The sequence below is a fragment of the Vigna unguiculata genome, chromosome 7 (genome assembly GCF_004118075.2).
Source record: "Vigna unguiculata cultivar IT97K-499-35 chromosome 7, ASM411807v1, whole genome shotgun sequence".
Classification (NCBI taxonomy): Eukaryota; Viridiplantae; Streptophyta; class Magnoliopsida; order Fabales; family Fabaceae; genus Vigna; species Vigna unguiculata.
The window spans coordinates 5,983,252-5,997,500 of record NC_040285.1 but is presented as its reverse complement, the minus strand read 5'-3'; the positions used below and the strand labels follow the sequence as shown (position 1 = coordinate 5,997,500).

At 32.4% G+C, this 14,249-nt stretch overlaps 2 protein-coding genes across 3 annotated transcripts in view; one reads left to right on the top strand and one right to left on the bottom strand.

The window, feature by feature from the left end:
* Window positions 1–2,681, top strand: part of LOC114190847 (glycerol-3-phosphate 2-O-acyltransferase 6-like) — a 3,472-nt gene extending 791 nt beyond the window's left edge. Inside the window, exons 2-3 of the mRNA XM_028079894.1 lie at window positions 329–709; window positions 1,542–2,681. Coding sequence (XP_027935695.1) covers window positions 329–709; window positions 1,542–2,456 — 1,296 coding nt within the window. The 3' untranslated portion in view covers window positions 2,457–2,681. The remainder of the gene's footprint in view (window positions 1–328; window positions 710–1,541) is intronic.
* Window positions 2,682–3,127: 446 nt separating this feature from the next.
* On the bottom strand, window positions 3,128–7,265 carry LOC114190846 (phosphatidylinositol 4-phosphate 5-kinase 4-like). 2 transcript variants are annotated; one of them, XM_028079892.1, is made up of 8 exons: window positions 5,973–7,265; window positions 5,702–5,869; window positions 5,466–5,631; window positions 5,268–5,384; window positions 4,726–4,919; window positions 4,459–4,589; window positions 3,883–3,952; window positions 3,128–3,620 (listed from the first exon to the last, which is right to left on the bottom strand). In XM_028079892.1, exons 1-8 carry the CDS (start codon window positions 7,172–7,174, stop codon window positions 3,332–3,334), a joined length of 2,337 nt encoding a protein of 778 aa, XP_027935693.1. In that variant the 5' UTR covers window positions 7,175–7,265; the 3' UTR covers window positions 3,128–3,331. The 2 variants fall into 2 exon arrangements, with proteins under 2 accessions (XP_027935693.1, XP_027935694.1); XM_028079893.1 differs by having other exon boundaries at window positions 3,883–3,937.
* Between the last annotated feature and the right edge of the window lie 6,984 nt (window positions 7,266–14,249).

The window sequence follows — 14,249 nt, the reverse complement described above, 5'->3', positions numbered from 1 at the left end:
AGAATTGAAGTCGTCATAGTCCTAACAACTTTAATACCGAAATAATCATGGCGACTTCACTTTTACAAAAACAATTCATCATATTCTACACAACAAAATTTAAGTGACCCTAATTTATAATTACGAATTCAAAAGAACCCTTTCAATAAAAAAAAAAATCGCAAAACTCATTTAATAAATCAGTTTTGTAAAATTGAACAAGACTTAAATTTATTTTTCATAGTTTAACTGGATTTTATTTTATTATTGTTGTATTTTGCGGATGAATTTGCTCAAAAGTATATGAGAAAATTTTGAAGAAAAGACGGTGATATTTGTGGGATTTCAGGTTCTGATATTTGCTGCAATGGCGGGGATGAAGGTGTCGAGCATAGAATCAGTGGCGCGAGCGGTGCTTCCGAAGTTCTACGCGGAGGACGTTCACCCGGAGACGTGGCGGGTGTTCTCGTCGTGCGGGAAGCGGTGCGTGCTGACGGCGAATCCGAGAGTGATGGTGGAACCTTTCTTGAAGGAGTTTTTAGGTGCAGACGTGGTTTTGGGCACTGAGATCGGAACTTTCAAGGGAAGAGCAACTGGGTTGGTGTGCAGCCCTGGGATACTTGTCGGCAACAAGAAAGCTGAGGCTCTCCTCAACACTTTCGGAGATGAAACACCACACGTTGGACTCGGTGATAGACAAACTGATGCTCCCTTCATGGCTTTGTGCAAGGTAACATCTTCTTTCTCGACATCTCACAAGTTGTCCAAGGATCTATGTTCAAATGGGAATTTCTTTTAAAATAAGTGGGACAAATTTGTTTGCAATAAATTAGGATTAATATGTTTTTTTGTCTCATAATTTTTACTTAAAATTAAAATTAGTTCATGTCAAAAATTTCGAATTAATTTAATTTAAAAAATGTATAAATTTAATAATTTTAATCAAATTTTGTAAAATTTAATTGATGTTTCAAACATGTTTCATGATAGTATTGAGTTGTTTATACTGTTCAAAAAAAGTTCATTTCAATATTAACTCAAAAATACTATTAAACAAGTTTGAAACAACAAATAAATTTAATAAAATTGGATTAAAGGGATTAAATTCAAACATTTTTAAAATAATTAAGATACTAAATTGAGTTAAAATTTTAAAGAGAGAATAATTTTAATTTTTTTAAAAGATCAAAAATATATTTAACCCATAAATTAATTGCAAAATCTGCAAAAGTTGTCAAATTCCTCTTAACTTCTAATTTGACTAATTCAACTGAAAGTTATAACTTATTTCCACGACTTTAGTATAGATAGTAACATTGAGTTCGTCACGACTCTTTTTGACTTTACTTTTTAATAAATTCAAATAGAAGTTGTGTGAAATGCTAATAAATTTTATTTTAAAAGTCATATAGAGTCCACAAAACTTGGTCCATAACAAGTAATTATTTTCATTACTTATCCCTTTTACTGCTGGCAAATTTGCCCCCACTTATGTAAAAGTGTTGAATTCAATTCAAGTTTTGATGCATTAAAAAGAAACTATTTGGCTTGCATGCATGCAGGAGGGTTACATAGTCCCACCCAAAAGTGACGTGAAATCAGTTTCTACAGACAAGCTTCCGAAGCCCATAATCTTCCACGATGGAAGACTGGTGCAGAAACCAACACCTCTCATTGCACTTCTCACCATTCTCTGGATCCCCATAGGGTTCCCCTTAGCATGTCTCCGAATCGCTGCAGGTTCCCTTCTACCTATGCACATGGTCTACTATGCCTTCTGGGCCCTAGGAGTCCGTGTCCTTATCAAGGGCACCCCACCCCCACAACTCACAAAATCAAACCCTAACCCTAACACTTCCGGGGTTCTCTTTATCTGCTCCCACCGTACCCTCCTCGACCCCATCTTCCTCTCCGCCGCCCTCGGCCGCCCCATCCCCGCCGTCACCTACTCCGTCTCCCGCCTCTCCGAGATAATCTCCCCCATCAAGACCGTCCGTCTCAGCCGCGACCGCGCCACCGACGCCGCCATGATAAAAAAGCTCCTCCAAGAGGGTGACCTAGCAATCTGCCCGGAAGGCACAACCTGCAGAGAGCCCTTCCTCCTCCGATTCTCCGCCCTGTTCGCCGAACTCACCGACGAGCTCGTCCCCGTGGCCATGGTGAACCGCATGAGCATGTTCCACGGCACAACGGCAAGAGGGTGGAAGGGCATGGACCCGTTTTACTTCTTCATGAACCCTAGTCCCGCTTACGAAGTCACGTTCTTGAACAAATTGCCCAAAGACTTGACTTGTGGCGCAGGGAACAAGTCCAGCCATGATGTTGCGAATTACATACAGAGGGTGATTGCATCGACATTGTCGTATGAGTGCACTGGGTTTACGAGGAAGGACAAGTACAGGGCACTTGCGGGGAATGATGGGGTTGTGGTTGACAAGGCTCATGTTGCTAAAGCCAACAAAGTCATGGGTTGCTAAATTTTAGGTTGTCGTTTTTTCTTCTATGGTTTTCTAATGTTCATCCACTTTTTTCAATTCTTGCTTTCAATGTCACGGAGAAATGAAAAAAAAAATGATATTCAACACTGATATGTTTCAGAAATAAATCGAATGATGCCAAAACGTATAGAAAGAAGTTGTATATGAAGCTTTTGAATTTTGTGCCCTCTTTTTTGTTTTATTTAAAGAAAAATTATTGTGCTCCTTTGGTGATTTTAATTTCAGTGATTTCAAAACAGGAGTTATTATTTTTTCCTAATTACACACTTTTACTCCTTTTCTATTTCTCTATCTTGATAAGATATTGTGGGATTTATGTATTTATGATTGTAATTAGTGAAACATATTAGAATCTGAATGAACAGAAAGAATCTCTATGCATTGATCAATTCAAGTTGCAATGTAAAGGAAATTAGCTTACATAATATTAGTTTTGTAGACTATGATTAACATAAGTAGTTCTAGTGCATGAAGAGATAAAATTTGTGAAAGAGTAATTAAATTGAGGCTTCACTTATTGAATGTGATTCCACAAAGTAGCAGGGAAATTAATGAAAGAAAGTAAAAAGATTGAACATGTACACTACTCTTCCATTTGCTATACAATAATATACATCTTGATCTGATATTAAATGTATGAAGTACCTGTGATCTCTTCTCCCTTCTGGGAAGAATAATTATATTCTAGCAAGTTTGTAGAATCACATGATGTTCTTGCTTTAACCATTACTAATTAAGTTGCTCACTATACATAAGAATAAGCTAATTAAGAAATACAAAAGAAAAAAATGGATTGTAGAAAAGTGAGATGGCAGAGAGTAGCAGGTATGATATTCTGAATAGAATATTGGGTTTCAAGAGTCTTCAGAAAATATTCTGAATATGAAATCACGAAAACGCCTTGAATATTGTCTGGGATCAACGGCTGATATTGAGGTTGGATCATAGTGAATGGACTTGTAGGCATGTTCAAGCTTCTTGCTAATATCATAATCTTGAAGTATGTCTATGATACCAAAAAACAAAACCACTTCGTAGAACTCTCCTATTGGATCTCCTACGAGTTGTAATTCACAATCATTTCTTCTCACTGTTCTTTCAACCCTTGCTGGCATGTTCACACCCAATTTGATACTTGCCCATCTGAAACATAAATTACAACATGTATTACCCAACAACATGAATCACATTACAACTTAAGCATTCAAATTTTGAAAAAATTAAAAGAAAAAGGAAGGGAAAAATCGTGGATTCGATCCTACTAACAATTTGAAAAAATAAGATTGGTTTGGTAGATTTAAAAGAAAGAGTGGGAGAGGTTGTGAATTTAACTCTCCTAGTAACAAAATACTAGCAAGTAACATTTATCGATAAAAGAAAAGAAAAATTTGAAAAGATATGTGACCTGGTGGGATCTAGGAGAAGTAGATCCATGTCTGCTCTAGAAGTACATGGAGTTCCTTCACATTCTGAATCTGGAACAACACACAAGTTAAACAATTTTTTCATTTTTCAATTTTGAAAAAAAATTAAATATCTTTGTAGTCCAATTTAGAAATAGTTCATTTTTAGAGAAAATTGAAATAGTTCATTTTTAAAGTTTTGATCCAATTTAGTCCTCTAATTTGAGAAATATGTATATTTAGTTCTTTTAATCAAATTTTGTTAAGTTTTTTTGACATTTCAAATGCGTTTTATAATAGCATTTGATTTGTTTACATCTTTTTCAGTTAATATTAAAGTAAAAATATGTCAAATGTTATCATGAAACACGTTTGAAACGTTAAATAAAATTTACAAAATTTGGTTAAAATGATTAAATTAACGTATTAATAATTAAATATGAGAGACTAAATTAATCCAAAGTTTCATAGAAAAACAAATTTTAATTTTTACTAAAAGTTAAGAGACAAAAAACATATTTAAGTCTTTAAATAATGTTGTGTAGGTATGTAAAGAAGGAGTTTAGGTGCAGCAGTACCAGCAGGAGTGTGAGATTCTGAAGAAATAATTTCCCCATTTTCTGATATATCTTTGAAATGAATACCAACCAAAAGACTGTAGTCCATAATTCCCTCCTGTTCCAGAAGCTCACAGTCCCTATCAATTTGCCTGAGATAACAAATATATATAGTTTCTGTGCTTATTTTTTTCTGTTGATGTATTAGAAAAGAATTCAACTTTAACAAGGTAGACAGACACAACATCTCAGATCCAACACAATTAATGTGCCAAAACCTTTCATCACCTGCAAAATTCTTGAAACCAAGATTTCTGTAGTCGAAATATGAAATTTAGATCAAGATCTTTGAGGATGGTTGTTTCACTAATCTCAGACTCAGGCTTAATTGTTATTCGCCCAAGTGATGAACCCTTTAAATCAAAGCGTCTATGGATGGTATACTCAGAGCAGAAAAGATTTCCCATTATGATAAATCGAACCTGCAAATCCCAAAACGCACTATAAAGATTATTCAAGTTCATAATTTTCATAATTTTCTATGTATAATCAATCCAATAAGCACTTATACCTTCTTCTGAGTTGCTCCTTTTAACTTAACACAATGCACACCATAAAATTTTGTCCATTTCTTTTTCTATGATGCGTGAAAGGAAAATATCAACACACTTTATCTCTATCTAGACAGAAGACAATATTGTTTTCTTTCTTCTAACTAGACATAACTTTATTAAGAAAAAATCTTGAATTTATAACAAAATTGTTCTCATAATAATCAAACATAAATGTATCATATTTTCCTATGTGTAATCCAAGAGAAGCATTTATACCTTCTTCTGAGCTGTTCCTGTTAACTTAACACAATGCAGACCATAAAATTTTGTGACGAGAGCATTTTCAAATGCTCGAAAATGATTGTAATAAGCTGGAAGCATTCTTAAAAGGGCCTGCATCATAAGCATACATGGCCAAATATAAGTTAGAAGGTCCTAGAAAAAAATTGAAGTTAGATGATACACCACACTCACTTTTGCCTCAGCTTTCTTCATTGTTTTTATCATGTAACGATCATCATTGGTGAGGTAAAAGAAGCTACCACTTTTACCAGGAGAGGAAAGTTCACGAAGAGCCTCATTTCCACATATAGATATCATGTAATCAGCTGCATCCACCTTGAATAGCTTCCTGAGAGTTCTGCAAGAACACATATTCACCTCGTCGTAAATTTTAAGTATAATTTAACCTTGTAAAAATAGTCGCTTACCTAAAGACTACCGGACAATAATCCTTCCATTTGAACTCAGATGTTGGGTGTGGTGGAGTGTATTTAGAACCTTCTGGGGGAAATCTTGTCCACACTTTCTCCTTGGGGTCAAAAGCTGAAGGCTTTAGATCCAGTGATGCTGAGGGAGCTGGTCTTCCAACAGAATGCCTATGCAATAAGTCAAACAAATTCAATATTATTGTTTTCTTTTACACTTGATGCCACACTAAAATTTGAAAAATTGGATCTAATGTTGTGACTATGTATGTACCTGATTCCCAGCTGCAAATTGAGCATAAGCTCATAATTCTTATGTCCTTTGCAAATGATTTCCCCCTGCCTCTTTGATTTGGTGGGTGCTCTGAGGGTTTGAAGCTGATTACTCCCTCTTGAAATAGCACCATCCAACTGCATAGCCATGAGTTCATCATCCAAACCAACACCCCCAGGTGGGGTCTTGGTCCCACTGAAATCACCCTCTGCACCACCCCACAACTGCATTCTATCACTTGGCTTCTCCACTCCCACACTCACCCTCCCATCTATGGACATTCTCCTTGGCTTACCACCATCACATCCCCCCTTTGAAGACCTCCACACTGCAAGCCTCTTCTGTGATGGCAACACTGAAACCTTCTCCCCTGGACATATCTCACACTTCCCCAACTCCTCAAACACCTCCTGTGGGTCCCACTCTAGGCTACCCTCCTCCAATGACCCTGCTGGATAAAATGCCCCACTCTGATCCCTTGGATCCTTGCTCCAATTCCCCACATAAAAACTCCCATCACTCCATATATACCTCCCATTCCCCTTTGGCAACCCATCTTCCCAACACCCATCATACCTATTCCCATCTTCACCCCAACAAAATGACCCTTTCCCACAAATGTTCCCATTCTTCCACTCCCCTATGTAATACCTCCCATCCCCCCACTCATACCTCCCTTGCCCCTCCTGCATCCCCCTCCTCCATTCTCCCTCGTACGTATCTCCATTCACAAATTTCTTCACACCATTCCCGTGTTTCAAATTCATCACCCACTGCCCCTTGTAAACGTCGCCGTTTGACCCCGTGTACGTCCCCGTTCCGTCCATGTACCCGTTCTTGAACTCCCCTTCGTAATGTGGCCCGTTCGGCCAACTGAACCTCCCCTTCCCGTTCGTTTTCCCTCTGAACCACTCTCCCACGTACACGCACCCATCACTCCACACGTACTTCCCCTTCCCGTGCGGAAAATTATCTGCCCAATCTCCCTTGTAGTAATCCCCGTTCGACAGAACCTTCTCCGCATGATACAGTTCATGTCCCTCTCTCCCGTTTCCACCATCCTTGTTCCCCTGATCTTCATCCTCCGCATGGGCCATGTACGTTGACCCGAATATGCTGTTCGCACGCTTCTTCGCCACCGCCTGTGTTTTTCTCACCGTCGCCTCCCATGCCTTCATTACACTACTATCTCTGCCGATCATCGTGCTTCTCTTCCTTCTCCCTCAAAAATCTTAACTTTTAACCTTCTCAAACACCACCTTTCTTCTCATGTTTTTTCTGTTCCAACCCGATACCAACTTGCATTAAAGTTCTTGGTGGGTCGTCAAGGTTCTAACTCTTTTTTTCTTTCCTGTTGGGTCATTTTTCACGTTCACTGCTCCGTGGTGGATGAAACAGCTATGGCAGAGAGAGTTCGGTAGAGGAGCCGTTCCTTAATTTGGTCGATTTTGATATTCATGAAACGAAAGCGTGAAAAATTATTCATCAGAGGTGCAGCGTTTTCCTCCCATGTTTGATCTCCTACAACCTCTAAGAACCGCGACATGGGACATGTACTAAATCAGGGGGTTTGTTAACTATTATTAGCTTCTCGATAAATTTCGTTTAGCGTTCGCAGTCACTGTTCTACTCTACTCACACTCTAACTCGTTTCCCCATTTTGAAACATAATTAACCTTAAATATAATTTATTAGAGTCTCACCATCCTCAACACCTCTTCAAGATTTCTTGATTTTTGTTACGATTAACATTAAATTAGATGATGTTTAAGTTCCGTTTTATCAATGGAAAATTTGGATGGAGAGAAGAAAGAATTTAAATGAATTACATTTATTTATCTATGATTCAATACACAATCCATAAATTGTGGTGATATGGGATATATATTTAAATGAAATTATAACTGATATATATTATTAATTAAAGTAATAATAATATTGCATTAGAAGAGAGGTTATAAGTTATCAGTTAAAAATCGGAGAGATTGGTTTTAGTGTTTTCATTTCTATAATGAATGTGAGAAGCTTGAAAATGTTAATATTAGGATATCGAGTTATTTTTTTGGTTGTAGGTAGTGATCAAGTTTTTATTAGGTAATGCAAGTAGAGAAAACAACTAAAATTTTAAGAAATAAAATAAAATAATTTACGAATGAATTAGATGATGGAATATATGATGAATCAATAAGGATTGAAAATGAGATACACCAACCAATCATATTTTGTATCCCCCGAAATTAGTGTTCAAAGGATATAAGTTTTTTAAACTTTACCATTTCTATAGGGAAATGAAGAAAAATAGATATATAGCTCAATATTAAATAGAATGTGGAGATGATGACATTTAACAAAAATCTAAAAGTGAAGTATTTTATGAGTTTATTACAAAAATTTCTTTTACTTCATTTACCGATTTACCACCAAATTTAATTATAGGCTTAATTGGAAAGAATTTTTGGTCAGCAAATTCTTAGACAACAAAACTCGAATAAGTCTAATTGATTTGATGAATATTTATAATAGTCAGAATATTGATGATTATCTAATTCAAGTTAAATAATTAAAATCTAGATGTTATATTCAAATCATTGAACAATTTTTTTTATGAGCAAATCATTGAACTTGAGTTGGGTTGGTATGACTAGAAGAAGGTTACGTTTTTTTATAAGAAAGAAATTGGTAAATTTACATTTAAGAGATATGGCGCCATTGACAAATAAAATTGAAAGAATTGAATAAATAATCTTTGAGAAAGAGAGATATAGAAAAAATTTATAAACCAATGAGAAAAATAGCATACCTAGGAACTTCAATTAATAATAAAGAATTGAATAAAATGGATGAAAACAAAATGTTCTGTGAAAGCAATGATGTAAATATTTCATATAAAATAGGACTTTTTATGTTTGGAAATTGTTACAACATGTCAAAGATAAAATGATAAATCAAATATGTAGTTTTGATGTGACAAAAACCAATATTTTTTTTTTATATTTTGTTAAAGGATATAAACAAATTAAATTGAGGGATAATCATAATATTTAGAACAAAGAAAGAGGAGGAAATATTATAAGCATCATAATATTTATGCTCATTAGTCTAATAATTGTATTCATTTCAAGAACGTGTTGAACAGGAAGATTGGTTGAAGAGAAGTCAAAGAAAATGAATACAAATCCATATCAAACCCATCTCTTATGATTGTGGATAATGTTGAGGGTATTAAATTCATTCCAATCATGATGATTGATGTTACTAAAGATACTATAAATGTAAGGTTTGAATGTTTTTTCTTTAGAAAAATTTGGAGTAAAAAAGCGAAGAATTTGATTAAGTTAAAAAGATACATTATTTTGAAATTCAATGAATCCTTAAGTTTTTTTAAATTGTAAGAAGGAAGGTGATGAAGATGTTTCATTGTGCCTAAGGTGTAGTGTCGGAATTTGGATTCTCTACAAGGTTTTTTGATGTTGTTTCTCTATTGTATCTTCATAATACACTGATTATCACTAATTTTGACGTTTTAAAATATATTAAAAAGATATTTAAAATGTCAATACAATATATTTTTAATGTTCAGCAAAGAACATCACCAAAAAAATCAGTAAAAAATCTGAACTCGTAGTGTTGTGTTATATCAGTCAGAAGCAAATACTTTTGAGTTTGAAAACAATAAAAAGTTGATGAATCATCAACAAAATTACAATTTCAAGGGTAAGCAAACAATTCAAATGTTAATTAGAGGTGATAGGAAGTTTCATAAAACTTGTGACTTATGAAAAAGTTCCAATTGAATAATGGGTAAAGAAAAGTGACTATCATCAACCTTATAAGAAAATGAGAAATTGAGGAGTGTTTAATTGATTGTCATGTGTGGGAAAGGAAGTCCTTTTGTTACTAAATTTTAAAGCACTCTATAAACTAGGACATCATGGTTGAGAAATAATATGATAAAGATTTAATGGAAAAGAAGGGAAATGATGAGAAATAATACGATATATTATTAATTAAAGTAATAATATTGTATTAGAAGAGAGGTTATAAGTTATAAGTTAAAAATTAGAGAGATTAGTTTTAGGTTTTACATATTTGTTAATGTGTAAGAGATTTCTATTATGAATGTGGTAGGAATTTGAAGCTTCAAAATGTTAATATTAGGATATCGGGTAATTTTTTTGTTGTAGAAAGTGCACAAGAGGAAGATCAAGAGTTGCATAAAATGAGAAACTATTTGAGAAAGGGTTTAGTGGGTAATGTTTAGATTATGCATCCAATCCATATTAACAATTAATAATTAAAGAGCAAATGTAACAGGTAGGGGTAATGAGTTGGCCCATGGAAACGTGGAAGCAGAATTGGTTGTAACAGAAACATATGTGGCATAAGCCTAGCCACCTTTGGAATTGAGGAGAACAAAAAGAATTAGGAAGAAGAGTATTTATCTATAAGACTTTGAGGAGTAAGAGGCATGTTGTTGGCATCAATCTTCCTCCCCTGATTTTTCTTTGTTCTTATTCGTTCCTCTTCTTTTTAAGTGTGACTGCAGAGACATGATTTTGTTTTGGAGTTTGCTTTTCTGTTATGTCGCGTTGGAGTATTATTTTTTCCGCTTCAATCACTTACATTTTACGCTTTAATCGTACTGTAACCAAATGAAAGAATCATTTGATGAAATTTGTGGTACCATTGATGAGATGTTTATTTTAGTCCATAAATGGATTTTATCAATTCACAAATCATATTCTTTAGGTCGCCTGACACAATTTTTTTGTTGCACCATATAAATTGTCTCGTCACTGTTGCCATTGAGAAGCATCGTCTTGACATCCATTTGATGAAGCTCCAAATCATAAAGTGCAACAAGAGCGATGATTGTTCTAAAATTGTCTTTCAATGAAACTTGTGAGAAAGTCTTTTTAAACTAGGCTTTCACCCAACCCAAAGCTCATGAGGTGTTGTAACAGGTTCCTTTGTTGGCACTCTATTTAAAATGTAAGTTGCATTCTTTAATGTCTCTCCCCATAGTGACTCTGGCAAGGTATAATGATAAATCATACTCCTTACCATATCCTAAAGAGTCATGTTTTGCCTTTCAGTCACACCATTCATTCATGTTGGGTGAACTCGACATGGTGTATTATGGGACGATTCCACATTCTTCTAGATACTTGGCAAAAGGCCCTGGACGTTGTTCACCTAATTAGTCATTTCCATCATAGAATTTACCACCACGATCAGACCTGACATTCTTAATCCTTTTGTTGAGTTAATTCTCAACTTTAGCCTTAAATGATTTGAATACGTCTAGAGATTGAGATTTTTCATGTATAAGCTATAATTATGCATACCTAGAGTAATCGCCTATGAATGATATAAAATATTGTTGACCATTCAATGAAGGTGTAGTGAATGGCCCACAAATAATATATATATATATATATATATATATATATTCAAATAATGTTTTAACCTATCTCAAGACACCTAATGCATTATCTATCAAGTCTTTGAAGAGTAATATTAATTATTAGGGATATCTTATTGTAATGATCAAACATTGATAATAAAGCATATGAAACAGCAAACCTATCTTTTAGATTAATTTATCATTGACAACCAAAATGTTATAATTATAACATGTTTACCATCACATATCTGTATGCAATCCAACCAAACATATTTTGTATCTTCGTTCCCAAGTGTTCAAATATATAAAAATTTCTAGTATAGTATAGGAAAATGAGAGAGTACACAAATGAGTGTATAGCTCAATATTAAATATAACGTGGAGATATAACATTTAACAAAAATATACGGGTGAAGTATTTATGAGTTCGTCAACATTTTTTTTTTACTTGGTTTACCAATTTACAACCAAATTTCATACTTGAGCTTAATTGGAAAGAAATTTTGGTCAGTAAATTTTTAGACAAGAAACTCGAGTAAGTTTAATTGATTTGATGAATATTTATAACAGTCAGAATATCGATTATTATCTAATTTGATTTATATAAGTAAAATGTAAATGTTATACTCAATTCACTTAACATGAGTTGGTTGGCATGGCTGCAACAAGGTTACACTTTTTTATAAGAAAGAAATTGGTAAATTTACCTTCAAGAGATGTGACTCAATTGATGAATAAAATTGAAAGAATTGAACAAATAATGTTTGAGAATATAGAAAAATTTATAAACCAGTAAGAAAAATAACATAACTAGCTAGGAACTTCAATTAATAATAAAAAGAATTGAATGAAATGGACGAGAATAATATCCGCTCTATGAAAGCAATAATGTAAATATTGCATATAAAGTAGAACTTTTTTTTATGTTTGCAAATTTTTACAACATGTCAAAGATAAACATAAATCAAACATTCTTTTGTTAAAATTTGTAACTTTCTATTATCAACCTAATTAAAGAATCACAATCCTTAAAAAAAATAATTCAAGACTTCAAGTAAGATAATAAGTCTCATAACAAACTTATCCAATATAATTTAGACATAAAAAGAAAATTATAACATAATATGTTCATACCATAAGTATAAAAGTGAGTTTCAAAATTAGATATTGAATCTAGAGATCTAGATAAAATATGTGGTAACGGGTATTTTAATACCTGTTTATAAATAGGTTGGGTGTGGATATCATATATCTGCGAGTATTTATTATTTACAGGTAACGGGTATTTTAATACATGTTTATAAATGGATCGGGTGTGGGTATCATACTATCTATACCTGTAGATATATGTTACCCACAAAAAATTTAAAGCAAAATTTAATTTACATTTTATTAAGTTAATTTTAATTAAAATTAAAATTTAATGTATATTTTATTAGATTAAATTAAATTAAAATTAAAATTTAATTTATATTTTACTTTATATTTTTTTATAATTTTACTTAAATTTTATTTTAAAAATTTATAATTTTTTGAAATGTTCGTAGTATCCACGAGTAGTCGCGAATTTTAAAAGATTTGCGGAAAACGTATAGGAAACAAATGGATCTTCTTTAACACAATTGAATTGGGTTGGATTGAATGTCCAATTCGTTGTCATCTCTAATCCAATCACTTGTACTAAACTCATAACTTAATCCATATAAAAATAGGTTAGTTTAAGTTTGGTCTAATCATAAATAATATCTAACACAATTGATTTAAAATGAATTGGATTGAATCGATCTGGTTGGTTGGTCTAATAATCTCACTCAATGATTACTATAAAGTCATATCTTATTTATTTAAGTCTAGTTTCATAACAAAAAATTTAATGTTTGTTATCTTTTGAAATTCAAGTAATTAACTTTCATTTTATTAATTAAGAGTATTAGTTTGCATTTTGAATAATAAAATATTAGTAAATATTATTTAATATATTAATTAATTTTACTTCTAGTTTAAAACATATATTTATTAATATTATATACATTATTTTCAAAAATGATTTAGTTTCTTGTTCAGAATTTTCTATATAATAAATATATAATTCTACAATTTATTAACTTTAATCTAATTTTATTATAAATAAAAATAAAATATTACTATTATTAATTATTCAAAATAAATTTAACCTATATTTATAATTCATCTCTTAAGTAAAATTACAAAACTTTAGTTTAATGGTCTATTTACTTAGGTTAAAGGTCCAACTTCCATATAAAAGTATTTAAAACATTAACATGTTATAGTTGGTACGTACGCGATTTTTAAAAGTTATAATATTTTTATTATATTAATTTGAGTTTATAAAAATATAATTATATACAAGTTATATAAAAGTTATATATTATATCTGTGAAAAGAGAGACACAAAGAGAGTGTGCAAACTATGATTTATTTATTTTTTAAGAAAAAACACTGTCGTACTTATACTGTAGAATACACTTGTTTGGAATTTTTTTCAGGTGATTAAGAATTTCATAAAACTTTTCTGTAACATCTACTATTTATTGTCACTATGTTCTTTGATTAGTTCTTAACTATATCAGATAGAAAAATTATATTCAGTATGGTATAATCTCCCTTAATCCAAGAATGAAGTAAAGAACCTAGTAATTTTTTTCTAAATTAGAAACATAATGTTTAAAGATCTATAGGATCATGTAATGCTAAGTTGAGATACAATTGATCAAGATATACAACTGTGTATGTACGGATTGGGTTAGATCGACCTAATGGGACATGTTGAATTAAAACCTAACTTCTTTGTTAAATTCAAATAATTAAAATTAAAAACTAATTTATAATTAATATAAAATATTTAAAAT

Coding starts and splice junctions, on each gene's coding strand:
- LOC114190846 (XM_028079892.1), bottom strand. CDS start 7,174: ATGATCGGCAGAGATAGTAGTGTAATGAAGGCATGGGAGGCGACGGTG. Junction 5,870..5,972: donor AATTTGCAGCTGGGAATCAG/GTACATACATAG, acceptor CTTATTGCATAG/GCATTCTGTTGGAAGACCAG. Junction 5,385..5,465: donor TGAAGAAAGCTGAGGCAAAA/GTGAGTGTGGTG, acceptor CTTATGATGCAG/GCCCTTTTAAGAATGCTTCC.